Below are 26111 nucleotides of genomic sequence, written 5' to 3' on the forward strand. Positions count from 1 at the left end.
CCAAAAATAGAAAAAGGCCACGTTCGACTTCAACCGTCACGCTGCGGATACGTCAGACTACGCAGGTCACAAGACGTACGTTGTGTTCAAAGCACAGCCCCTGTCAGCGAGCCGAGTATGGTTTCTTTTTGTGGTGCGAACCAGAAGTTGATTTACAGGACGAATCGCAGAGGCCAATACAGACTCCCATGTTCAAAACATCAACATGCTGCCATGGGATGCTATCCAAAAACCACATGGGTCACTTGAAGCAGTCGTTTCTTAATGATGCACTTATAAGGACTTGGCAGCTCGTCAGTGTGCTATCATCAGGTCAAACGGTTGAACGCAGATTTGAATGCAAGATTGTTTTAAAAGGTTTGATATCCATTTTACCAAAAACATACACTAATTAATTTAGACTGGACAAAATAAGGTTTAGCAGATGGCTTTTTGTAATGTGCTGTGCTTGTTGCTTGTTTTTCCTCTCCTTTACCAGGAGGTGGAGGCAAAGATCTACCACTACATCTGACTACTGAGGATTTATCTAAGTGAGGAGTGTTTGTACTGAACAAAAAATTAAAAGGAACACTTTTGTTTTTGCTCCCATTTTTTACAGGTTTAAGTTGAAGATAGAAAACTTTTCATACACGAAATATAAATATTTCTCTCAAATTTTGGTTGCAAATGTGTTAAAATCCTTGTTAGTGAGCACTTCCTTTTCCAAGATAATCCATCCACCTGACAGCATATAAAGACGCTGATTAAACAGCATGATTGCTTTACAGGTGTGCCTTGTATGATGCCACTAACAGCAACATGCCCGAGCAACGGCACGGAATATGTAGCAGGATCAAGAACAAATTGTAACTTCATTTACTTCATTTACTTCTTCATTTAAACTGTCTAAAAAATGACTAATAATGGTCACAAATTTTAAGGAAGTGTGTCATTGTCATGATGACTGCAGGAATGTCCACCAGAGCTGTTGCCAGGGACCTGGCTCCAAAGTAGTTTCCCTGAATTTGGCATTACATCCAACCAGCCTCACAACCACAGAATACATCTAAGTCACACCAGCTTAGTACCTTTACATCCAGCGTCTTTACCTGCAAGAGCATCTGAGACCAGCCACCGAAACAGTTGATGCAACTGTCTCAACAACCAAAGAATTTCTGCACAAACAGTAAACAGCAGTTAAGTCATCGTAACTGACTTGTGTGTTTGTGAGGCTGGTTGGATATACTGCTTAATTCAGGGAAACGGCATAAGAGATGTCTTATGGTAGTGAAATGAACATTAAGTTCACAGGCAACATTTCTGGTGAATTTCCCTGCAGTCAGCATGCCAATGGCACACTCCCTAAACATTTCGGATATCTGTGGCATTGTGTTGTGTGATTAAATTGCTCATTTTAGACTTGCATTTTATTGTGACCATCCCAAGCACACCTGTGTTATTATCATGCTGTTTAATCGCCATCTCGATATGCCACTCCGGTGAGGTGGATGGATTACATTGGAAAAGAAGTGCTCACAGCTCAGATTTTAACAAAGGCCAAAGTTTGAGAGAAATATTATCTATTGAGTGCCTTAAAAAAAAGTCTTGTTTTTTTAACTTAAACCTGTGAAAAATGGGAGAAAAAACAAGTGTTAAATTTTTGTCCACAGTGGATACAAATATCTGCAGACATGTCTATAATTGCCCATTCTGAGAAAAAAAATAAAATATATAAATAATATTGATTTTGATCAGTTTTGAAAATCTGTTCATGAAAACACTGATTCACAAACATCTAGACATTTTATTATGAAAATAAGACAGAACATAATCTGAGCACATCTTTCCTTCTACCATGCATTAGAGTTGATGGGCACATGGAGAGAGAGCATTTTGCCGGACAGTCTCTCTGCTGCACCTGCAGTGCAGTTCTTAATGTCTGGATGGTTCACAGGGTGCCACAGTGAAGATGTGCTTGCAGGCCATCCGTGGTCATTAATATCATTATGACTGATGATAAACAGTATCTGTATGTGGCTCGGTGATGAAAGAGTGACTGTAGGGTTCTGGATGCGTGCGTGTATTAAGAGGCTTCTCTGCTGAAGTGTGCTGTTGTTCACTTTGCCTCCTGGGCTTTTTTGGCACTCTGTTTCTCCTTTGCCTGGTGAGAAAAAAGAAAAAAACATTTTTTATTACTGTGGAGAATTTACACATGAATTAATAAATAATACCAAATCTGGGCTCGCACTCTGCAGACATTTAATTTTAATTACTGCACTTTATTAAACATAACAAAATTAACTTCAGAGTCTTATTCATGAGCTCGGCATGGCATGCTTATGAGATGCCACGTTTGCCCTCTAGTGGACAGAATAAACACTGAAACTGAAACACCTTTCATTAAGTTTGATTGGATTTCTTAAAACCCTTCACATTGACCAAAGTCTTTCATTATTTATTCACGAGAGCCCCCAAAACTGCAAGAGATCCCATTAAAATTAATGAGGAGGAATACCCACGACGTTTCAAAATGTCAAGGTACTTAAGTCTCCCCGGACACGCATGAATAGAAAGCGAGTAGTGTTGAAGAAAGCCACAAAGAAAGAAAAGAAAAGAAAATACCTTCTCCACCAAAGGTATTAACTGTTGGTACTCTGCCAGTGTCTTCAGTAGCTCCATGATGAAAGGAAGGTAGTTGTGCTTTCTCCGAATGTTTTCAATCTGTGAGAAAACACATAAATCCACCAAGTGGAAAACTGCGCATGAGTGATGTTTACGAAGGAAATCCAAAAGACCTTCATTTGGAGGTGACTGCAGTAAACACAGCCTCTACATTTATAAAGTGCTTATAGTACCTCAAAATATATTGTTTTACAGATAAAAATACACTGTAGCCCAATGGGACATTTCCCTGTATTTATATCACAGTGAATGTTAAATGAACTACAACATGTGATGGGAGGGAATGTGGTGTTGAGGAGAAACCTACCTTATATCTTTTAAGTTTCTGATTTTCCTCTTCAATAAGGAGCTGGTACTTGGCAATCTCTGACTGGATGGAGCTAAGAAACGTGCTGCTCTGGTCTGTGTCCATCGGTTCATCCTGAGGACACAAAAGGGAAAAAAAGTTTTCAATATGAACAGTTGAAATCCTTCATAGTTTTTGTTAGAAGAAACTAATTAATAAAATAACTTTTTGTCATATTTGCGGAAAGTGTCGCTTTATCCTGACAGTAGTGCATGTAAAAAAGAAACATGTTTCTGCTCCTTGTAGTGCTTCTTATAGCATTTTCAAGAATCTACGTGAACATGAACAAACACAACCAATCAGAGCTAAAGAGTATCCCTGCTGGTAAACTGCGGTCAAACTTCTGATCAAGTATGAATCAATCTATCACTGCATTGTCTTTTTATCACCTAAAATGTTTTCACAAACATGTTTTAGTGCACTGTTTAGTTGTAAAATAAGAGATTGTGACCTTGCTGTCATGTTGGACACAGTTGAGCCAAAACAAAGCACATATCACCGGCTGGGTAGCAAACATTCTTACTGTACAGCTAAAAAGTCCACTAAAATATGTTTCTGAAAACATCTGAGACGAGAAACAGGTAATGCAGTAACAGAATCTTGATTCATACTCCATCAGTGCTGCCTAGTTTGACCGCAGTTCACGAGCAATGACTGACCATAGTGGATTCTAGTTTATGCCATTTTTTTTTTACAGATTATCTGTCTGTGTGGATAAAACTGTTCAGAAATTATGACAACTGGTTGCCAACTCTAACTCTGCACTCTACAGCTCATAATTTTGGTTTGTTACCCCTGTGCAAGGTCTGCTTTAGGCCACTGTAAGGACTGCAGCTGAGAATGATGGGAAACTCCATGTAGATTCATGAGTAATAACTAAATAAGGTAAACAGCACTATAATGCAATAAGCAGAGATACCCCACTCCTTAAATAAGTTTGCACACACTGTGGAAGTTAAACTGGAAACTTTGGGTTTGCTGACCTCCAGTGGTTCAATGCTTCTCCTTGCTGCAGGAATGCATACTGTATTTGTAATTAGGGTTTGATCAGTTTACCTTGACAACACTGTTAGGTGTGGTTGGTTCAGGTGCAACAGAGCATATTTCTGACAACACCCAATAATGACGTCGGGTGTGACATCAGGTGGAACAGACCACACCTTTCTTACAGCCAATGTGTCTCTGATGCACAATGTGTGGTAGACAAATGATGTGACATCAAACAGATTAGTGAATGGAGTGCCAAGCAAAACAAGTTTTGTTTTTTTTGTTTTTTTCTGGAGCACAACAGTTACAATCTCTGCCTTTTTGAAAGCCGACATCTGATGCATTCCGCATACAGCCTCACAGGGAGATCGTGAAAGAATACATTATTCTTTGTCACGTCTGCAGTGAATTTAGCTCTTTTTGCTGCCACTCACCTCGGTAAGCTGAGTCTGGAGCTCTGCGATTTTCCTCTCATATATCATCTTTCTGTCAGACACAATGGCCATTAGGTTGAATCGGATCTCTCCTTCACTGTACCTGAAGAGGGGAACAATACTAGTTTAGTAAGTAGAGACTGATATACTGTCAAGAAGATCAAAAGGTGGTACAGTATTTGGCTGAAAAAGTCTGGATATACGGAGCGAATACTACTAAAAACTATGAAAAAATATAAGAGTTTTAAAATAAAGTAAAAGGCTAAAAGCTGCAGCAATATCCACACCAAATGTGATAAAAAGCATTTGGATCACCTGTAATAAATATGAAATAGAGATAGAAATAAGATATTCACTTCTGTATTCTTTTCTCAATCACTGGGCGGACTGCGCTGATCCAGTCATCCTGGTTGCATGCACCTGAAGAAACACACAGATGCAAATAAATAATCCTGCAGATGTCCATCCACACAGTAACTGTACATCATCATAAAACAGACAGCTTTTAGGGGAAATGGACCGTGGCCAACAGGGCGAAATTCAGCTGTGCGCAGCAGGACCTCGCACTCAGAGACTAAAAACATTAAACTGCCAATTTTGGCACCGAAAACAATAAAGTAACGCAAGAACAATAACAAAGGGCTCCTTTCTGCTTACCCAGGTCGATTGGTCCCTCTCGGAGTCCGTCCAGCTCGTATAGCCTGCCGTTTACAGGAACGTAGCTCACAAAGTGGAAGGCGTCCTCGTCCTTTGCTGACGACTTTGCATCAAATTCAAACATTTGCTGTCTACAAATACAAAAAAAAAAAAAAACATGCACAATTATAAAATTAATATCAAAGATAATTATTATGCATTACACAAACGAATGTAGATGCTGTTGTTTTGTCTTTTCAAAGCAGGGTTCCTACAGCTTAAGGCAAGTGAGAGTAAAGCGTTTGTAAGACTAATAAAATGTGAGTTGGGATGAAATTGAAAAAAAAAAGTGAACCAACATCAGTGACTTCAGGGTGAGGGGCAGTTTTGCTCAAAGGTCTACTGTGATGTTTTTTTGTTAGATGAGCTAATTTAAATATTGATAAAAAACAAAAAACTTTCTCAACAAGTCAGAGAGGAGGTTAGACAAGGATAAAAAAAAGATAAATAAAATCTTTGCCCCAAACAAAGATTGATTTGGGACATTTTAATTCTAATTAAGGCCTTATTTTTAAATTAATGTATTCAATGACTTTTTAGACTTTTTAAGCACCCACTGGGACCCTGATTTAAAGAGTAGGACCTCTGCTCTAAAAAAAAAAAAAAAAACAACCTCAAGCTTGGTCAATAAATCAATGTGATGTACAGAATATTAAACATAATTGCCATGGCGAAACAATACAGATTGCCCGAGTGCCTGGGGTAAGTAAAATGCCATGTTGGGCCCGGTGGTTAAGTGGTAAAAAAAAAAGAAGAATTAAACACTGTGAATTTGCAGAACTGATGATGGAAATAGTAGAGCCATCTCACGTCTCATCTCTGTTGAGAGTGGCACGTGCACAGTACAAAGTGGGCACTAGCAGGAAAACAGTGGCAAGTAAAAACAAAGTTCATGAGCTAAGGCGTGAGCGAGCATTATAAATACCGTGGAAACAGGAATTTAACTTGTTGTTGTTAGATGATTTGAGCGAAACATTATACATCAACAATTAACTTTTGTTTTTGTTGTTACTTGATAACTGTTAATAGATATATCAATTTATATAGAGGAGAGTTAAGATTAACTTCTTATAAGTAGATTTCAGACCCACTTGCCCAAACAGGTAGGTAGAAAAAACACATATGTCGAACCCTGTTTGCCCTCAAATAAAAATGTGTTCAGTTGTGCTTCATGCGAAGAAAAGTTTTTTAGCTGTAATTTATTACAAGAGAATCAATGGTGACAAAGTTTCGGGGTGACCAACGAACGACCCCAGCCTCACAAAGGCAGACAGGTGCATTAGCAACAACTGGGCCAATCACTGTTCAGAGTCCCAATGAGGGAGCTAAAAATAACATGAAGCCAATCAAACAGACTCTCTGCAGCTGGATATGATATGAGCGAGAGCTTACCTGGCAAAGCTGTTGTGAACTTGTCGGATCACTTCAGAGTTGCTAAGAGCCAAACCTTTCATCTGTGGAGAGCGAGAGGTTCAGGATTATAATGCTGACTGTATAACCCTGGCCTTACAGAAGCAGCGGGGGTATGAGAGGCTGCACAGGACACACTATACATTCCTTTTGCTAGCACCAAGCCATGCATCTAATTAGTATTTCTATGGTATTAATATTAAAAGGGCACTAATTAAGATAAATGACTTATTTGTTGCTATCATGTCTATGAATGTATACATTCTTCTATGCAGTGAGTCCTGCTCTTCTTTTCACCCAACATTAATTGTGGGCGTTTTTAAACTGGTTTCGACTAAACATCAATAAAAATAACACCAAGTATGTTTTTCTAGACAGAAGAAGTCACTCGACTTTGAGCTTTTAGAAATCAAAGGGGAAGTTGAGCATCATAAATCAGTTCAGCCTGGTTCTTTTGAACATTTGTGGGACAGACAACTGAGTCATCGTGGTTTTGAAGGTAAGAGGATGAAATTGTCAGTATTAAAGACGGAAGGGGAAATTACTGTAGCAAGTTGTGTAATAAATTACTGCTCCCAGAGGGAAAGCAGTTTGAACACTCTTTTGAATGAATAATGCATCACTTGTCATTGGAGGTACAAGCCAAATGTTAAGTGTCACTTTAGTTAAAAAAGAGAATTTTCATAGTTTTTAACAAATACACAAGCAGAAAATTACATTGTGAAGAGGGTAGGCAAGTAAAGTCCTGAACTAATGCACAGATTCCAGTTAGAAATTAAAATAAATGCACTTACAGCTGCGTCAAAACTCTGTGAAAACTCTCTGAACTCCGTCAGTGTGTCTCCGAGCAACATGTCCGAATGGGAGCAGTTGAGCAGAACGCTGACTATTGCCTGGGTGGCACAGGCGTTGTTAATAACCTGAAAGCATACAGAGAATATTCAAAAATAATTAACTGGACAGCCAAAAGAACCCCCTTAATGCTGCAAGATATGTAATTAAAAGTAGCCTTATTAAACCCATTGTAAATTGCAACAGATACCAATTTTATGAATTGCTAATTTTCTTTGGTTCTATCCATTTAGAGCCAGATCTTCTACATCTTGTAAGAATATCAGAGTTAGGAGAAGCATCCTCCCAGTTTGTTGTGGCTTATTGTGTGGGCTGTGTGCTTAATGTCATTGCCACACTCAGTTTAGAAGCACAGCAATTCATTACCTCAATCATTATCCAATTTGGCTGAACAACTCTGCACTATAAATAACAATGTCTTACAATTGCACTTGGCTTTCTTATTTGTTCTGATCAGCTCAGTGACCATCTCATGCGGCCTTAGTTGGCACATTATAGAGTAGATTTTTTTTTTTTTAATTCCTGATAATGACCCTTACTTAAGAGTTATAATTTATCAGATAGATTTTTAGTCAAATGTATCTAAAAGGACACACGTGTGTTAATAGAGAAAAAGTGTCAAATGAGATGTACAAAAGTAGACAGTGATCCCTTTCACACCATCCTTATTTGGTTCTGACTTTTGAGTTTGATCCAAACCAAAATTACAGATGTGAAACCTCCCCTGGAACACAATCAAGACCAAATAGTCGAATCGTGATCCGATGAAAAGAGGTGATGTCGGTCCAGATCAAACTGAACCATGATTCAGTTTGTTTCTGATGTGAAAACATTGAATGGTCCGGACTTTCAGACCAAGATAAGAGCCTCAGAGTGTTGTGTGTGTGGTATTGCAACAGAGAGACTACGTGCGACTGCACTCAGAGAAGACAGGTGCTGGCGTTCGGAGCAGCGGACAAGTTAGCAGTGAAGTTATCAAAGGCTAGTAAATTTACAGTGTAGGTTTCAGTTTGCCAATGAAAAACACAACAGAACTAAATGCCCCAAGGTAGCACTTTGGAAGAGGAGGAGACGAAATAAGCAACAGTCAGTGGACAACAAAATACATTTGTAATTCATTTCTAAAAGGATGACGAAGATGGGATACAAGAGGACAAGAAAGCCCATTTACAAACCAATCTCCAATCTATGTCAAGTATAGGGTGATGAAGCTCACGTAGGTGATGATGGCAGGACATATGCTATGTGTAGTTTTAAAGGTCGCTCTCATAATTGCAACCAAACCAGATCACATGTATACAATTTTTTTAAATATGCAAACCTTAATGTGGACCTTGGTTCAGACTTTCAGGTGTGAAAAGGCCAAGAGGCTGATCATTTTATTGGCTATGGACTGCAAAATAACAATGTGTTGCTGATATCAAAAGGCTCAATGTATGTGCTTTTTAGAACATAACAAAATATACCTGTTTTGCAAAGAAGATGTGGTCAAGCCTTGAATCCTGCACAATTGATCCTGCAGGCTCCTCACCTGGCTGCCACTTGAAGAGGAAAATCAACCCGTGAACTGGTCTGCAACAGAACAGGTGCATTAATGAGGCCTCTCTTTAAAGTGAGCATGCAGTATCACGAAGCTGCGGGTACAAACATACTTCAAGTTGTCGAAGTTCTCTGGCTCCATGCTCCATATCTCTTCAACCTGGGCGCCTTTGCAACCTGACAAGGAAAAGCAAAGCATCACACATTCAGTGATACCTCTAGTAGTAATTGTATAAGTAAAATATACACGATCTGTTTACAAACGTTAAGTAAGCGAGCAGCTTTTCCCACTGACAGGTACACAGCAAAGCAAAACACAATAAATGCCAGTCATGTGTGGGGATTTGTTTTCACGCGCCGTTGTTTTGAACGCTGAGTAATGCTAGCCAGTTAGCTTGCCTAATTGAGTTAGCTAAGACTGCACAAATATTACATGCATGTTTTTTGAGAATGAAGCACTTGTGTGGCCGTTAAACATACTTCGCCTCCAAATTATTTTGGCCTCATTCTCAAAGTATTATTTCCGTTTTTGCATAGGAAATCAATAGTAGCAAATTTATAAGTTATCGTTAGCTTTCACGGAGCTAGCTTGCTAGCGCTGCCGTATAGCCACGTTACGTTACGCTGAAAGAGCAGCTAGTCTAGCAGTCACTCACCAAAACCTTTTATCAGCTCCGTGAACACGCCAGGGTCACTCTCCATCAGACACCACTCTCCTGCGCTTCCGGCCATTCTTCGATATGTTGTTTATTCAACCTATAGCGCACATATACCAGATGCTAATGCCCTAGCTTAGCACTACAACCGCTACTCAAGCTAATTTCACTGAAGCACTGGAGTGACCTCACTGTGATGCGGTGCAATGTGGGCAATGTGGGTGCGCGCGTTTGATTTTACAGCGTGTACCGTCGAAAGGCAACAAAAATGATTACAAAGTATTTGCGACAAGCATAGTTCAATAAAATACATCGAATCACATTTGTAAAAAATAAGGCTTAAAACAAATGATCCATTATTTAAAAAGAAATAGCACTCTATTAAACTATAATACCCACCCGCCCGCGACGAACGGGGTAACAAATGAGACACCCCTCTGCAGAAAAACGCAATGCCAGAGACAGAACTCTATTGGATTTTCATTTATATTTATTAATAATGATTAATACACATTCAAGGCATTAAGAAAAGGTTAAGAGTGGTTGTTATACATTAATATACATACATGTTATGTTGTTATGTTTCATGATTCATTTAATTGTTAAGACACTTACCATTTACCTCATATAAAAGAAATTCAGGGACAAACAGCTTCTGTTAAAATACTAGATACAGTGACAAACATAGAAAATGTTTTTTTTTTTACAAGCAAGTAAAAAAAATACAAAATGATTGCAATTTATATTTTTACATTCTCTGCAAATTCCTAACATTTTGCAGTGTTATGTAATGTTCAAATAAATGTGCTAATCATCAGTCACAAGAAATCTGCAGTTCTTTCAACCTTACAAGATATGAAGAATGACTTCATAGAAACTCAGAGTATTGAATCAGTATGTCAGTACTTCACAACTGACTGATGTTCACAGCTTGATGATGCATGATGCTTAGAGAAATGGTGCTTTTTTGTAACTGTAATAATCTTTAATAAAAAAAAAAAACACCCACGCAGGTGAGAACTACTTCCACTATTCAAAGTTTTTTGTTTAAAAGATGGCAGCTTTAATAATAATAACACTGTACAACGTACAATACAGGAAAATGTATGGAGCCAAACATCAAGTATCCAAAGCACTTTGATAAATAAATAACACAGTTGTGCTCAAACAATGTACAACTTGTAGTACGAGATTGAGCAAACACTTAATAAATACAGGATTAAAAAACACTACAAGAACGGTTAGTCATTTAGCCGACTCGAACTGTCCGCTGCCCGAGCCCTCGGCGCTGGTCGCAGCACAGCAGGGAGCACACTGTTCAATCAGGGGCAGCAACTTTCCCTGCTGATGGAGCTGTTTGGTATCCGAGCCGCCCCCAATGCAGTTTCCGTTAATGAAGACTCTCGGGACCTGAACACACAGATCATGTCACAACATAAGCTCTTAAAAAGGGAAAGAGGCTAAGTGCAGAGTTCTGTCTTTTAAAAGTTCAAGCTTTATGAGGCACCTGACATCTTCAAGCAGCAGCCCTCTGGCTTCCACTACATCCTGCCACAACATTTCAGTTTCCTGAGGAGTTAAAGCATTTAAAACCTTCTTTGGAGGGTGGTTTTTGGAACCACTTTGTTCTAGTCAGTGACTCTCATCTCTCTTTACTATTAGCTAACAGAAGTGTACAAAATATGCAGCTAGGTTCTCAGTTTTCGCCTCACTTTTCACCGTTTAAGATAAATAAGCCAGTTCATGTTGCTAATTAATGTTAATTCCATGAGTAGCTTGATGGCAAGCCACAATTCAACTTGTTTCCTCGCTGGTTGAAGAACTACTTGCAAGCCAGTGACTGCAGTCAGCCAAAGATAATGTGTGAGGGAAGAACCTCCACTCTGTAACATCACAACTTCAACAGACTGATACGTCTTCTTTCACGCGTCATGAATTTTAGGGGTCACATTTTCCCATTTAAACTCTTATTTATATCCTATGAATAATTTATGCCTCTAAATTTTTCAATAGTTGTGAATCTGGGCCTCCTTCATTTGGATTAAGTGGCTCATGAAAATCACCACCGATTTTAATGTGTCGGACACATATTAAATTAACATTCAGCAATAATCAACAATTCCTCTAAATCACCACTTATGACCCACTAAAAGTGCGTGGGGGTATATTTATCTGCAAAGACCCTGCCTCCTCCTTTTATTTTCTTATTTTGCCATGTTCAGGATGTTTTTGGGTGTGTGGCCCCTGTGCCCAAAATTACAGCATGTTGATGTGAGGTTGAGAATTCATAAAAAGACTGTTGATCACACCTAAAGCAGCATGCATTAAAGAGGAAGCTACACACACTACAGACAAAGCGCCAAAAAAACGCAAATATACTGATGCCAAGCAAAAAGCATGTAAAGCTTGTTTAAAAAAAAAAAAAGTATATCTTTGGCTTTCACTTTCGCTGGTGAGCACTGAAGGAGAGAATGAGGGTTAAGTGCGACACAGAGTTAGGCTGTTTTCCATTCAGCAGATCAGTGCAGGTGGTTAGCTTTATCTTGCTACAGCATCAGCTTTTCTGTTGCAACAGATGTTTAAGTTGCTACAAAAATAGCTCACAGCATTTATACTAACAGTGTAAGGAGGATGGGTAACATATAAATTTACGTTTACATGTATTTGAATATCTAGTTTCCAATGCTTGTGTGTAATAGTTTTGCTTTCCTGTGTCTGTGGTTTTTTTGCCGGTGGATTTTGCAGCACAGTTTGTGAAAAGTGTAACACAAGAAGTTATTTCATGAGTTTTAACTCATCATTTAATTTAATTACTTCAGTGTAAAATCATTGTTTAAAGAAATGCTATAACTGGCAATTGGTTTCATAAATAATATATGACACAACCAAAAATAAATCAGAAATAAAAGTTGAGTTTTGCCTTTTTTTGCTTGTAAAACTCACAACTTCCACAGCTGACAAACAAAAGGAGGAAGAGCACAGTGAGTCAACTATAGAATACAATAAGCTAAAAATGTGTTACACTAGTGCAGATACATACTGATCATATGAAATAAAGTCAGTATTATTATTATTTTTTTAATCTAATTTTGATTGGAAAAATTTGCATTTTCCAACTTTAAAACCCTGTGAATGTCTTCATTGTACGTATGTTACAGACTTTAGGTGATGTGATCTTCTCTAAACATGGAATTGTACCTACATATTTTCATTCTTATATAAAAAAAATCAGATTGTCACTACTGTCAAAATATTTGCTATGATTTAAGAACGTAGTGTGACAAAGATGTAGCCTGTTCTGCTCTTTATCTCAAATCAGATTCAGCTGTTTTAAATCAAGATAAAGTCCTTATTCTTAGCAGCAGCCCAAACGAAACACTCATCAAGTCAATCTAAATTTAACTTACATGCAGAGCTGCCAGAACAAACAAGCTGTCAAATATGACTGGTTTCTTCTTTCTTTCTTCTTTTTTAAATAGACACTGAAATAACAGCGTTACTTCAAATTCCGATCCCAAAATACATGAGGCCCTTACTGTTCTGGCACCGGTCATCTGAGCTAAGGCCTCTTGCAGTCTTCTCCCATCATTGTGCTCATCCAACTCAATCACTTTGTAGGTTGCGCCAATTTCATTGAACACGTTCTTGGCCATTTTGCAATAAGGACAGGTGGTCTTGGAAAATATCACCACACAGTTCTGTGACACCACCTCCTGAAAGGTCAGGCAAAAATAAAATTTAATTAAATGTTAGTAGAACACAGAAATAGACCGCACATACCAGGTCTCAAGTTAGTTGCTGGGCAAAGGTGAAAGGACACTTAACTCTGAAGTTTCATTTAGTATTTCCATGGTTAATGTTTACTCAGTGAGTGAACCCTCACCCCTTTTCTTATCAGGCTTTTGACTCAAAAATGTACAGAGAATGTACAAAACAGGATGTAACATACTTGAACAAACTGATAAAAACAAAAGCCAAGAAACACAATTTACTATGATGATAAGGCGTGCTGGTGGAAACACCAGGAAATCATTTTTTTTTGAGAAATTTAACTTATGGCTTTTCATGTAAAACTTAATCAAACACAGACAATTCAAACTAGGAAGATCCACAGGGCACTAATTTACCAAAATGTTTGATAACATGATGCAAGTGACAGATCTACTAACCTGAACATACTGTGCACAAGATGTGCTGGACAGGGATGTAGAAGATGTAAAATTCCCCATTCTGAAAAAAAAGACAAATCGCAATATTGGAGCTTGCATTTTGGTGTTCGGTTGTAACTTACATTTCAATCTCCTGGAATCTAATCAACACACACTACAAGGATTATCACAGAATAGAGCCAGGTCCATGCAATAACCTTAGAAACGTGAATAAATCCCTGGATGAGGCGAACTGAAGATGAATAATCAGCATGAAAATATCTAACATGAAGATAAATGCTGGTCTGTAAATGCCCATTGTAATAGTAGCAGCTATTAATTTCACCACGTCTTAGATACCGATGTTCTACTCCTTATAACGCCTGGTCTACAACTGCAGTAAGCTTTATGTGCTTGGTAATCCAGGATTACAAGTACACATGCTTGTAATTGGCTCAGATTTGGTGTGTGCATGCGGCATGCCAAACTCCATTTAAAATCTAGCAAAGTCAAGGCGGCATGCCTGTGTGAAAACGAAAAACACTTCATCAATCATGGCTGTGAAACGTTAATGAAACGTGAACATCTTACTGTAAATTCGGTGTACATTTGCTGCGTCTCGCAGTAGTTGTTTGCGTTTAATCTGTATGTTTGCAATTATTTTACTACCGCCCCCCGCGGGGCATCAAGTTAGCTAGCTTTGACAACAAGAGGCATTCATATAATAAAGATTGATTTATGGTTAAAATATGGATTGCTGGTGGATCACATGCATGCCGAATTTGCCAGAGGTATCTACTGTATCATAAACGTCACATCATAGCTGTCTTTGACACTGTTAAACGGATTAAATGTAGAATATTGTTATTATGAAACATATCTGTTCAGCAACGTAACATTACATCAAGCATGCGGCATTGAATGGACTAGCTAAGATATTTAGCCTTTTCCACAGAAAATGATGTCCCGCGGTGTTGTACTGTTTAAATGTTAACGTTAACGTTGCCCATTTTTATATAATGCTCTGTTGTTGGTTTATTAAACTAGCTAAGCTATTAGCCATTATCTTTTAGTCAAGCTAGCGAGAATGACCTTCGGCAGCCGGTCCATGCCACCCTGGGGAGACATCCTGCTCGAGCAAACATGGAGAAAAAACAAAATGTTGCCAAAAAATAATCGAACTGTTGGCCTGGATGAAACATGCGGTTAGTGAACAAACTGCGCTGAAACCACACACCACCCCTGGCTGATACTGAGCACTTGCTTTTGCCTCTTATTTGGATTGTTTATGCCTGAAAGCCTACCTTACGTGAACACCGGAAGTAGTTTCTGACGCAAGCCGGGTTTTGAAGGTTTAGGCGTAACGCCAGTAAACAACACGAATGTGGAGGAGGAGCTTCAAACGTGATACATCCATGTGGCCTTATTACAGTCTGTGCATGCACCACACAGTTTGGAGTGCATGCTAACAGTGTTATATCGACACCCGCTATCTCATCAAACCCTATGTATTTACTGTGGTAGTTTTATGTTATCTTTGTAGTTTTTCTTTTGTGTCTCTGTCGTTGTTTAGCCCATTTTTGTGGTTATGTTGTGTTTCTTTTCATTTCTGTGCTTGATTTGTGTGGCTTTGTAATCATTTTGTCATGTGTGTCTTTATGGTTGTTTTGTGTCTCTTTTGTGGTCATTAGGGTCTCTTTTAGATAATATTGTGTTATTGAGGTAATTTTGTGATTTTCTGACATAATTTTGTGTGCTTTTAGTAATCCTATGTCTCTTTTTTGTCATTTTGTTTCTCCATCTGGTTGTTCTTTGTCCTTCTGCAGTCATTTGGGTCTCACTGAGTTAACTGAATCTCTCATAAAGGTAATTTTGTATTGGGGCGCTCGTGGCTCAGTGGATAGAGCAACGCCCCATGTATAGAGGCTGTGTCCTCATTGCAGTGACTGCAGGTTCAATTCTGGCCTTGGTCCTTTGCTGCATGTTGCCCCCTCTCTCTCTCCCCCTTTCTTGCTTAGTCTTTCCTTTCAATTAAAGGCATAAAAAGCCCAAAAAATAGTCTTTAAAAAAAATAGTAATTTTGTGTCTATGTGAGGTATTGTTATTTCATTTTGCCCGTTTCATGTTGCTTTGTAGTAATTTTTCATGTCTTCTGGGGGGGTTACTGAAACTTTGGGCCCCAAAACTCTGGGCCCCGAAGCTTTGGGTCCCTGGGCCTGTGCCCTGAAGGCCCACTCAGTAATCCATCCATGAATGTCACCCCAAGTAAAACATCACTTGTTGCGGAGGTCAAAGTGACCAGTGGGATTCCAGCAGAGAGTAGAGATTTAATTCTTCAGTCATCACACACACTTTGCACAGCCCAGCCATCAAAGCTACTGCAGATGCAGATAATTTCTTCCTTTATCCTCAAAGGTTTTCGTCTCCCCTCCCTCTTCAAATGCAGGAGGAAATGCATTAGTTCAGTGTTAACTGTTTCCCATTTACCATGTTAGCCAGAGACAGGCTCACAGGCGAGGGAATCAATCGCTAATCTAAAGATATCTGATGAGGCAGCACAAAAGTGCTCCACTTCAAATACCTTTTTTTTTTTCTCCAAAGCCAAGCGAGAATTGCATGATTTCAGGATGGATTCACACACCATCAAAGAGATGTGCCGTTTTGCCCCGGAGTGGATAATACCCAACACAAATCCTGAAATGTTATGAAAGGCGGTGGAGAATTGTGTGAGGGTTCAAATACCTGCCCACAGCAATGATACATTTGATAAAAAAGACGAGGAGGATTGGTCCAGCTGATACAAGAGAGTGTGTTTGTGTGTGTTTAGATTACACTTCCTCCCATGCAACATGTTCGAATCCTCTCTGCTCAGTACATCAAACCAACACAGCCTATACTGGGGTTAGCCCTTCACCAAACGTTGGTCGAGAGGTGAGGGAAAACACATTCCCACTGGCTGGCCAAGAGGTTGCCATGGCAATGGACAGCATCCCTCACTGACTGACGTAGGCTATAACCTCTAAATAGAGAGGTGTCACATCATTAATTCTGTGTTCCCACATAGAGAAAGAGACAAATCCTCTATTAATTAAGCATTGTTGAGGGCATATTTAGCTCATTGTGCTTTAAGCAGTTAGTGTTTTTATCCTAATACAAACCTTGGGCACCAATACGTAACAGTATTCTCTGGCTAAATAATATGATAACGAGCTAGATAACTCTTAAAAGAAAGGACAAGAATTTTTTCAAAAAGCACATTTCATGTACCATTTCAAGCACAGTCAGGAAAATGTGCACGCCCTCCCTCATGTAAAATAGGTTGGTAATGAGGCATGGGAAAACATTTCAAGCTGCAATGAAATTCTGACATGTGGAACTGATATTTGTTGACAAATTGTTGGTGGACATATTCGCACTACTGGGTACCATAGAGCCATCAAATTTCTGATGCCGCTATAACGTCTATACTGTCTCTTGATATAGATGCATGCACCCACGTATTTAATAAAAACACATTTAATATGCTTACTACATGCTAAACGGTATCATATGATGTTGGTTAGACAACACAATTTGCCATTATAGACAGTCATGCATTAGCAATAGATTAAAAGATCAGGTCAGGACTATCACATCATTCAGAAAATGGACTGGGTGTCGTTTGCAGTGGATAATTTGTCTTTAGAAAAGACTGAGCAGCCATTAGTGTGATCTATATCACACATCTCATTGGCATCAGGCCTCTAATGCTTCACTTTGACAAATTAGAGCCAGCATGGGGTGAGTTGTTGACATCGCTTCTTCTGGCTCAACATTTGTTTGGAATGCAAATCGCAACGTGTTCATGATGGACTAAATTTATTTATGTCGCTTTTATCCTGGTGCGTGGACTGGAAACCTGTCCATCACAGTGATGGTAAAAACAGACTATCACAGTCACCCATATCAGCAATTCATGCATGAAATCCTCCTGATATTTATCTTTGGATCAGTGGAAGAAAGACACACAGACAGCAGGTACATGTTGTCCACAGGGAGGTTCAGAGTAAAGACTGGGTTCAGGTTATGCTCATCATAACTTCCTAGCTGGTCACCAGTGTTGTTAGATGTTAATATTTGATTAAATTTAGGATGTGAAGTTTGAAATTGATGAACAGATATTTTGTTTATGTATTTTTTACATCATTGAAGTTTTGTCTTTAAGTAACCAAAATTAGGTGCCTTCCATACATTATATGCCAACAGCATCTTAATGTAGAATCACAACTTCGCATGAAGAACCCAACGTCTGCAAAACATCATAATGTTAACGTCCACACAATGTGAAATTCTAACATTGTTAGAAATTTAAAATATTGTGAACCTTATTTTCATTCCAACCAAAATTTAACCCCAGGCCAAATCCTTCTTATGTTCTATATATTGCTTTTTGCAGCTGTTCTCAATCAAAAATTGTGAAATAATGCTGCTGTGTCAATGCTTTTGGCATAAATGCGAGACGGCAAAAGGCATCTTTCACGTGTGCATGGAATGCCGCCAGATGGCATAAGGTAAGAATACGCCATTTGTGGTGGTATGTTATGCCAGCGGACAGACACCTGCTGTGTCGGAACGATACGCACATCGGCAGCGTCACTTGAGAAAGCAGGCTGGGCAGAACCTGTGGCATGTGAAGGAAACACAATGTAATATAAAGCAGGTTTGGGGGGGGGTGTTCCAGTAAACCCAGGCTTTGATGCAGGACTCTGGCTGTCGTTTCCCATTGAATGTGATGATTGGTTTGGATCTGATTTCATGTATTTGTTTGCTTTTCAAACTTCTAAAATCAATCTGGATAAATTCTGGGTATGCAAATAACAAAACAAGATTGGGCTGGCAGTTTGAACGAGGCCATAGTGTTGCTACACTGGGGTGTTCACATGAATAGTAACAGAAATGGTTGTGTAAAGAATGAGAAAAGAGAGCGAGACAGAAGTTCAGACCTCCTTTCGCAGCTGGCTAATCACTGTGTGAAGTGGGTGTGAATGTCGGTTTGCTAGTTTCAGAAAGTTACAGCCCCTAAATCTGATATCAGAAAGGACCATCTGACGAGCACCTCTGAAGAAGCACACTGGCAGCTTTAGGGAATATGCAAGTGCCTTTTTATGTGTGAGAAGTGAGACTGATGAGTCAGGTTTTCCCTCGCTGTCTGACACAGCCTGCTCCTCCTCTTCATCCCTGTGAAGGAAAAGAAAAATTAAATTTTGTGAAATGGTGATAAATGACAGGTCGACTGATCAAATCTTAGTGACACATGTTCTGGTCAATTATGAACAAGGAAGAGTCTCACTAGCATTTGACCTCTTTGATTGACTGCCAATTAGGATGGACTTTTTGGAAGTGTTATGATGCTAGCGTAACACATTTGTATTATAATAAGTAAGCCTTTTCTAACTGTATGCAAGGTTTTAAGCATTTTGATTCAAAAATAAAAGAAAGTTTGTTCTGGTCTATTTTTGCAAGTTTTGAAAATGTAGTGAAGAAAACTAGCCCTTTTTTGTTATATTTCTAACAGATTTCTTAAAATGATATTTTCTGCACAGTTAGCAGTTTCTTTCGACCGAGGAGGCCTCATACTAAAGAAAAAAAACTCAATTGTAGTCTCCATTGATCAAAGCATAGCTCTTGGCCATAGCTTGATTGAGTGCTGTAGAGTTTCTGCTTAACAGGCAATTGGCAAAGTGCATAATAACTCATTTTTAGTCAGTTCATCAATAAGGTAACACTAAAATCTATAGCACTTATCATGCGGATAAGTAAAGTGTGTGTCACTGTGATTTTTCACTCCATGTGAGTTTCAGTCAGTAGCTGAGCTGCAGCCAGACTCAACGTTTTTTTATGTGTTGAGAAAACTGTCAGTCAGGGCTGGCTGTAGACACCAAAGCCAGGACTGATTCCAAATCTGCTTAAGACCAAGTCCAAGGGGGGTCAGGACTGAGCCAACACCATGGGCAGAGAAAATAAAGACCTTCTTACTGTTCTGTGGGGTTTTTCCTAATGTAAAAATACTATTCAGCACTGCCTTAATCAGCCACAACATTGAAACCACTGAATCCTGAAGTGAATAACATTGATCTTCTTGTTTCAGAGGGATGCCCTGGTACCCCAGCCAGCAACCCACATTACTCAACTTATCCGCTGCCAACTTCCTGGTGCCAGACAGCACACGACTCCACTGGAGGTCCTGGGTCCATGCCTCAAAAGGTAGGAGTCAAGTCTGATCCAAGAAGAAAAGAGACAAGACACCGGGGACGTGCATAAACATTACATCTTTTGGATTTTTCCATTAGGCAGCCAAGAAGGTCAGGAACGGTCTCAGTATTTTTTAAGTTTTGTTACAATCTGTTCATCCAATGGCAATAAAAATCAATTAGAAGAAGAGGCGGAGGGTATAAGGTTGATTTATTTGTCATTTTTTAAACAAAGTTTAAAAAAACAAATTACATGTAGGCTAATACATGTAAAAAGTTACAGCCTAGTATTATGTGTAGAGGTTCTTACAAGGCAAAAACTAAACCTCTTCAAACTACCTTAATTTGAAAAACCTTTGAATAACAAAGTAAGTTTTAGGTGTACATGACTTTCTCTTCCATAGAGTGCCCCAATAATAACTCATAATACCAGGAAATGAGTTTTATTTTAGCACTACCGTTTCCCTCGTCTCAAAGTCACTGGATTTTTTTAAAACTGTTTTTTTGTTAGAAGCCATAAATAAGCTCTGTGGTTAACACTAACTTGATGTAGCTGGAACTGACCTGCTTCCCTGCTACTATATGGCACTGTGCCAGCTCTCCTGGCACACTGGTTACTGGGTGGCACCGTGCACACTCATACAGGTAGGGCCATACCTCATTCTGGTGTCATGACATTTCAGCTTGCTAATTGAACATTATTTTTGTCAAATAAAAGTCTTCTTTTAAACTGAAAAAATAAAAACAAATGTACCTTGCCCCATGGTTAAGATGAACCTGTATGACCTTGTTGATTCAAAATTTGTCTTTAGAATATCCCGCAGGTGAAATTCCCTCAGGTGGTGTTGTCGCAGCCCTTCTGATCCCCCACCCATCCCACATTCAGAGACTTCTACAACATGAAATACACCAGTAAATACCCCACTGTGAACTTTGAAGCTTTTATGTGTGTTGGGGCTAAATGATACAACAGAACATCATCACACCGGGGTGTCTGGTGGATGAGTGGATAAAGCAGGCGCCCGCTGCTGCATGTCATCCCCTCTCTCTCTCCCCCTTTCACACTATTGATCTGTCCTATTCAATAAAGGCAAGAATTCCCCAAAATAATCTAAAAATAAAAAAAAGAACATCATCACGCCTAACTGCGCTGAACACAGCTTTATAGCCTTGTAGCGGTGGCGACATTCAATCATGTAACCATTGTGTAGTTCATTCATAGTCTAACATAAGTTTTCTACTTCTGGCGATTGCATTAAAGCTACAAAAATCCTTGATGTGCATTTGTGAGGATTACATTGCTAAACAAAATATCATAAACGTTTCTTTGAGCTTATGTTCCGCAATAATCCGAAATCCAAAGGACAAATCCCATGGGTTTTTTAACATCAGCCTACAGAAAAAACATTATCCCTTGGGCACTCTTTCAATGCATGCAGCCAGAGATGGAATATAATTAATTAAATTTACTCAAGTAGTTCTGCGGCGCCATTACTGCAAGCAATGGCCACATCAAAAAAATCGTATATCTGACATAACTTTGAGCATTGACTCAACTTTAAACAATGACTCAGACTGAAGTTATGGACGAATAAAGTGTATGACAACAGACGGACGTTAGAAAATGGTCTGGGGACAAGTATAGCCCTCCAGTCAGCCATAGATGCAGACTCCTTTGTTCAGATGTCAGTGAGCACACGGGGTCTGCCTGATAAAATGAGATAATACTCCCAGATTTCTGTCTGATTTATTTGGTGTCTGGGAGCTTAATTTCACATCAAAGAGCTTTAAAAAAAATCAGTGCATGGCATGTGACAGTCAGTTTTGATGGATCAGGCCCAGCTCTGCTGTTGCACGATGCATTTTTTTCTGGATCTGCACTCTATTGTTGACTGCTCATCCACCCACTGACCCTCAAAGGCAAAGTGGCCTCCCCAGTGCAAAACAACAGATACTATGGCAGCAATATTTTTCTCAGACAGAACAATTTATAGGACCATCACTATTAATCATTGCCATGGAGAGGAAGATTGCCTAACTCATCCGGAGCCCCCATAGAAATGTAATTCTCCCACTGCCGACAGTGCTTATAGGGTGAGCTGCAGATGCATTTTGCCCACGCTCGGGCTCAGCCCTACACTGGCATGGCAATAAGCTGTGTTGATTTAATATCCGTTTGCCGCATGCATTTTTTTGGACATGTAATCAGTCCAAAAGGTTCCGCAGAAGGCTGTCATGAATCTTGCCGGCTGTACTGTTATCTCCCCAAACCCCCACCCCCCAACCTTCTTCCTTCAGTGGACAATCACTGGCTCACCAGCAGGACATGGCAGATCCAGCAGCCATTCCTGATTACACTCATGACTCAGGTTGCCGATTGGCTGTCAGGGTGCAATCACGCATACACATTTGTTTTCTTTCTTTTTGTTTGTTTTGTGTGTGTGTGTGTGTGTGTGTGTGTGTTTCATGCACAGAAAGTGAGAAAAATACAGAATGTTTTCTTTTCCAAAGAGAAAAGTATTGAGAAGCAGGACAATCTATTGAATAAAGGAAGTAGTTCCTTAACCCCTTGAAATATAAATTGATATCAGTTGTATTTATTATTATTATTATTATTACTTTATTTTACCCTTTGAAAACTGGCAAATTGATTTTATATCTTCCTAAAATATGGGGGGGGGGGGGGCTAAGACTAACTGGGCAGGAAATGACAAATTGCAAGCAATTAGTAAAAGATGACAAGAAAATTACCTATGAAGTAGATGTTTTTTTTAATTATTATTTTTATTCTCTAAAGAGGATTATTAGAAAATAGTTCTGAGAAGAGAAAAATGTACAGAAAACTAAATTTATTATTAATATTAATTAGTTAAACAAAATACATAATACTTAAAGTAAAATATATTTTTCAAGTTTCTTTTTTTTTATATTATTTTCGTGTTTGTTTTTGTCTTTTACTTTTTGTTGCTTATTTTCAGGTAATTTTCTAGTAACTTGCTCATTTTTGGGTCATGTTTTGTTAAGGTTGTCATCTCCTGCTCCCCATGTTTTTGAAAGAAACTTCAAAAGCATGGCTCAAGTTTTTAAAGGTTTAAACTAAATAAATATGTTGGGGTCCTATATGGATTGGAAATAATTCTGGCTAGCACAGTGGCTACAATAGAAATAAACCTGCTAATGTTTTGAACATCCATCACCATGCTTCTTGGAATGTCATCGCATGAGGAGAAGTCGCATAACATTGCAAGAAGAGTCACATTACATCAATCAATGGAAACACAATCATCTCGCAATTGTGTTTTATCAACATTTCGAAAATACTGCTTAAGTTTTGTGCATATCTTTAATGGAAACCTGCCTTCTGTCTCCTGACCAGTGTGTCTCAAGACTTAACAGTCTGTAGAGAGAGCTTATAGGCTGTACAATGCTGAATAGGATGAATTTAAGTTAGCCTATTAATTGCTTATAGTAGTAGTTTACCATTATGTGATAATACCTGCAAGAACGCTGTGAGATCAGGACCACAGATAGCTCCTGTGAAAACCTTGCAATAACCTCATTCCACGATAAAGGCTCTGCATACCCACACAGGTGTTTTCACTCAGTTCATCTGAGTAGACTCCTGCTCAGGTTGACATTGGGTGGAGATACACTGGGAATTACAAGAGAGGAGTCTGTACGCACCTACGCGGTCCTGAGAAGAGATCCAGTCTGGCACAGTCGGTGAAAACACCTGTGTGGGTGGACGAAAGGTGTGTAGAGGCTTTAGTGGTTACTCACTGTTTGTTCACCCATTCTCACAAGATGATTTATTCCCTGAACCCTTTTTAATAAGCCAAACATAACACCTGCTGCTTCTTTTGAACTTATTTTAAGGCTATGTCATAACTGACATTTTATGAAAAATCTGCGAGATTTATCAGATTAATACAGCCCAATGGCCAGGGAAAAAATGGCATAGCATGTTTCTGCAGACACTAATGTGTTACATTTGCATGTTATTAAGTAGGGGAGAGAAGTTTCAGCAATGCTGTGAGTAAATGTTTATGTATGTATATTCAGTTTAGGCACAAAAATCCTGTGTTAAGCTTAAAATATGTGGTTTTCAAAGCGCATTCCCTGCTGGAAAAGTAGGGGTATCTCATACAAAACAACAATTTTTTGTTCTACTGTCCTAGCAGGAAAAGCAGCGATGTCCCAGATAAAAAAGAATTGCTTTCATAGCACCATCACTATTAGAAAAACAACCGCTAGTCACTACAAAACAACCCTGTTTGGTGTCAAAAAAAAAAAAAAAAAGCCGCTGGGAACATAACAATGACTCATCAAATTACAACCAGTTTTATTGTGTCGTTGTTTGCTGGTCTCGAACAGTGGTCTGCAACTTGGCAGGAATCTTGCTGACGTGACACGCCATCCATCGCCTCAATCCTTACTTATTAATTAGCTCATGTGCTACATGACTTTGGAAAACTTTTGCCTAAACATACATACAAAACAATATTTTCTTTTGGTGATTGGAATGATTGGTAAGAAACTTAAAGGAGCTGTATATGACATCCAGAACATTTTTGTGATTCAGAGCCTGAGTCAGGATTGTTTGTACACAGCTTGCAATCTGAACAAGCAGCCAGCAGCTAATAGTGCTAACACCATGAACAACACTAACATCTTCAACGGTGCTAACAGAAGTATCAGTGTTAAATATACTGATACTTTTATACATAAACTACGGAAGCCCTAAGCGGACGTGTTTTTTTTTTTTTTTTTTACAAGCCGTTTTCTCGATATAACGAGATATTATCTCATTATAACAAGATATTATCTCATTATCTCGAGAAAAAGGAGTTTGTTTTCCTGAGATATTATCTCGTTATCTCGAGAAAACAAACTTTGTTTTCCTGAGATATTAAGTCGTTATCTCGAGAAAACAAACTTTGTTTTTTTTTTTTTTTTTTTTTTTTAACTTTATTGAATGAACGTCAGAAGAAGAAGTGGCGGGTGATGATGTGACAGCAGGTGCCGTGTGGGCGGACAAATGCGCAAGGTAAGATGATTATTACAGGAACACATCACCCAAATTCATCAGTAATCATAACTAGATTATTATACTGTTGCTCCGGTGCTTTTTGGTACGTGCAGGGGCGAGAACCTGCACGCATTTGTCCGCGCTGAACACTGCACGGCACCTGCTGTCACATCATCCACCCGCCACTTCTTCTTCTGACGTTCATTCAATAAAGTTTAAAAAAACAAACCAAAAAACAAAGTTCGTTTTCTCGAGATAACGACTTAATATCTCGGGAAAATAAAGTTCATTTTCTCGAGATAACGAGATAATATCTCAGGAAAACAAACTCCGTTTTCTCGAGATAACGAGATAATATCTCGTTATATCGAGAAAACGGCTTGAAAAAAAAAAAAAAAAACACGTCCGCTTAGGGCTTCCGTAATAAACTAAAAGCCTAACTTTTTACTCTGGCTTTTATGAAGTCTTTCTATCACAATTTTATGGTTTAAACTTTTTCTATTTTTTAAGAACCATTTTTGCTTATTTCCTATGTTCTTGTTTTTGTTTCTTCAATCAAACTGTGAGGCACTTTGAATTGCATTCAATTTGTTTGAAAAGTGCTATATAAATAAAATTTGACTGACTAGTTGACTGGTGGGGAGAACTACACTTCTGTGATAACACGTAACGCCACCATTCATTAAGGCAGCGTTATTGGCAGAAACCAGTGTATGAATGCAGTGCAGAGCAGGGATGATTAGCTAACCAGTGGGATACAAACACAGAAACAGACACGCACCAAAATGTATGCATAGCCATAAAGTCTCCCATAACAACCCACTAAGAGAAACAACAAAAAAAAAAAAACCACAGCGGGAGCTTGATTTCATTCTCATCAGGCTATATGGGAGTCTTTTTTTCAGCTCTACTTAAAGCACACATAGTAATAACCTCAAAACTAGGTGACTTGACCCCACTTAGCTACATCAGCGCACTGCTTCTTTCTGAACAGTATATGTGTGTGTTGTTGGGGTGGAGTGTGTCATTATGTGTATCCTCTTGAAGGGATGCAGTGGACTCTCAGCGACCCTTGGTGACCTTTGTGGTACTTGAATAAGACATGAAAACCACGTTTTGAGGC

The 26111-nt window shown here is 38.9% G+C and overlaps 2 protein-coding genes across 4 annotated transcripts; both read right to left on the reverse strand.

Annotated features, from left to right (window-relative positions):
• Window positions 1–1763: 1763 nt before the first annotated feature.
• On the reverse strand, window positions 1764–9777 carry uchl5 (ubiquitin carboxyl-terminal hydrolase L5). Its single transcript, XM_042516348.1, has 11 exons — window positions 9582–9777; window positions 9039–9102; window positions 8853–8958; window positions 7329–7454; window positions 6517–6578; window positions 5086–5216; window positions 4785–4848; window positions 4429–4531; window positions 2969–3082; window positions 2602–2700; window positions 1764–2140 (listed from the first exon to the last, which is right to left on the reverse strand). Exons 1-11 carry the CDS (start codon window positions 9655–9657, stop codon window positions 2096–2098), a joined length of 990 nt encoding a protein of 329 aa, XP_042372282.1. The 5' UTR covers window positions 9658–9777; the 3' UTR covers window positions 1764–2095.
• Window positions 9778–10620: 843 nt separating this feature from the next.
• Window positions 10621–15064, reverse strand: glrx2 (glutaredoxin 2). 3 transcript variants are annotated; one of them, XM_042481543.1, is made up of 4 exons: window positions 15034–15064; window positions 13751–13811; window positions 13118–13294; window positions 10621–10991 (listed from the first exon to the last, which is right to left on the reverse strand). In XM_042481543.1, the coding sequence occupies exons 2-4, from the start codon at window positions 13808–13810 to the stop codon at window positions 10827–10829; spliced, it is 402 nt and encodes a 133-aa protein (XP_042337477.1). In that variant the 5' UTR covers window position 13811; window positions 15034–15064; the 3' UTR covers window positions 10621–10826. The 3 variants fall into 3 exon arrangements, with proteins under 3 accessions (XP_042337477.1, XP_042337463.1, XP_042337471.1); XM_042481529.1 differs by lacking the exon at window positions 15034–15064 and adding an exon at window positions 14822–15024; XM_042481537.1 differs by lacking the exon at window positions 15034–15064 and adding an exon at window positions 13948–14811.
• Window positions 15065–26111: the final 11047 nt, after the last annotated feature.

Source organism: Plectropomus leopardus, chromosome 3 (genome assembly GCF_008729295.1).
Source record: "Plectropomus leopardus isolate mb chromosome 3, YSFRI_Pleo_2.0, whole genome shotgun sequence".
Taxonomy (NCBI): domain Eukaryota; kingdom Metazoa; phylum Chordata; class Actinopteri; order Perciformes; family Serranidae; genus Plectropomus; species Plectropomus leopardus.

Bases quoted from the DNA above. Each gene is read 5' to 3' on its own strand.
- glrx2 (XM_042481529.1), bottom strand. From the start codon at position 14,931: ATGTTTCATCCAGGCCAACAGTTCGATTATTTTTTGGCAACATTTTGT. The intron at 13,812-14,821 runs GTCATTCTCGCT...CTTTTTTTTCAG, and splicing joins GCATGGACCGGCTGCCGAAG to AATGGGGAATTTTACATCTT. The intron at 13,295-13,750 runs GTTAGTAGATCT...CTGACCTTTCAG, and splicing joins CTTGTGCACAGTATGTTCAG to GAGGTGGTGTCACAGAACTG.
- uchl5 (XM_042516348.1), bottom strand. From the start codon at position 9,657: ATGGCCGGAAGCGCAGGAGAGTGGTGTCTGATGGAGAGTGACCCTGGC. The intron at 4,532-4,784 runs GTGAATATCTTA...TCCCCTCTTCAG, and splicing joins ATTGAGAAAAGAATACAGAA to GTACAGTGAAGGAGAGATCC. The intron at 2,701-2,968 runs GTAGGTTTCTCC...GTTTTCTCACAG, and splicing joins AGAAACTTAAAAGATATAAG to ATTGAAAACATTCGGAGAAA.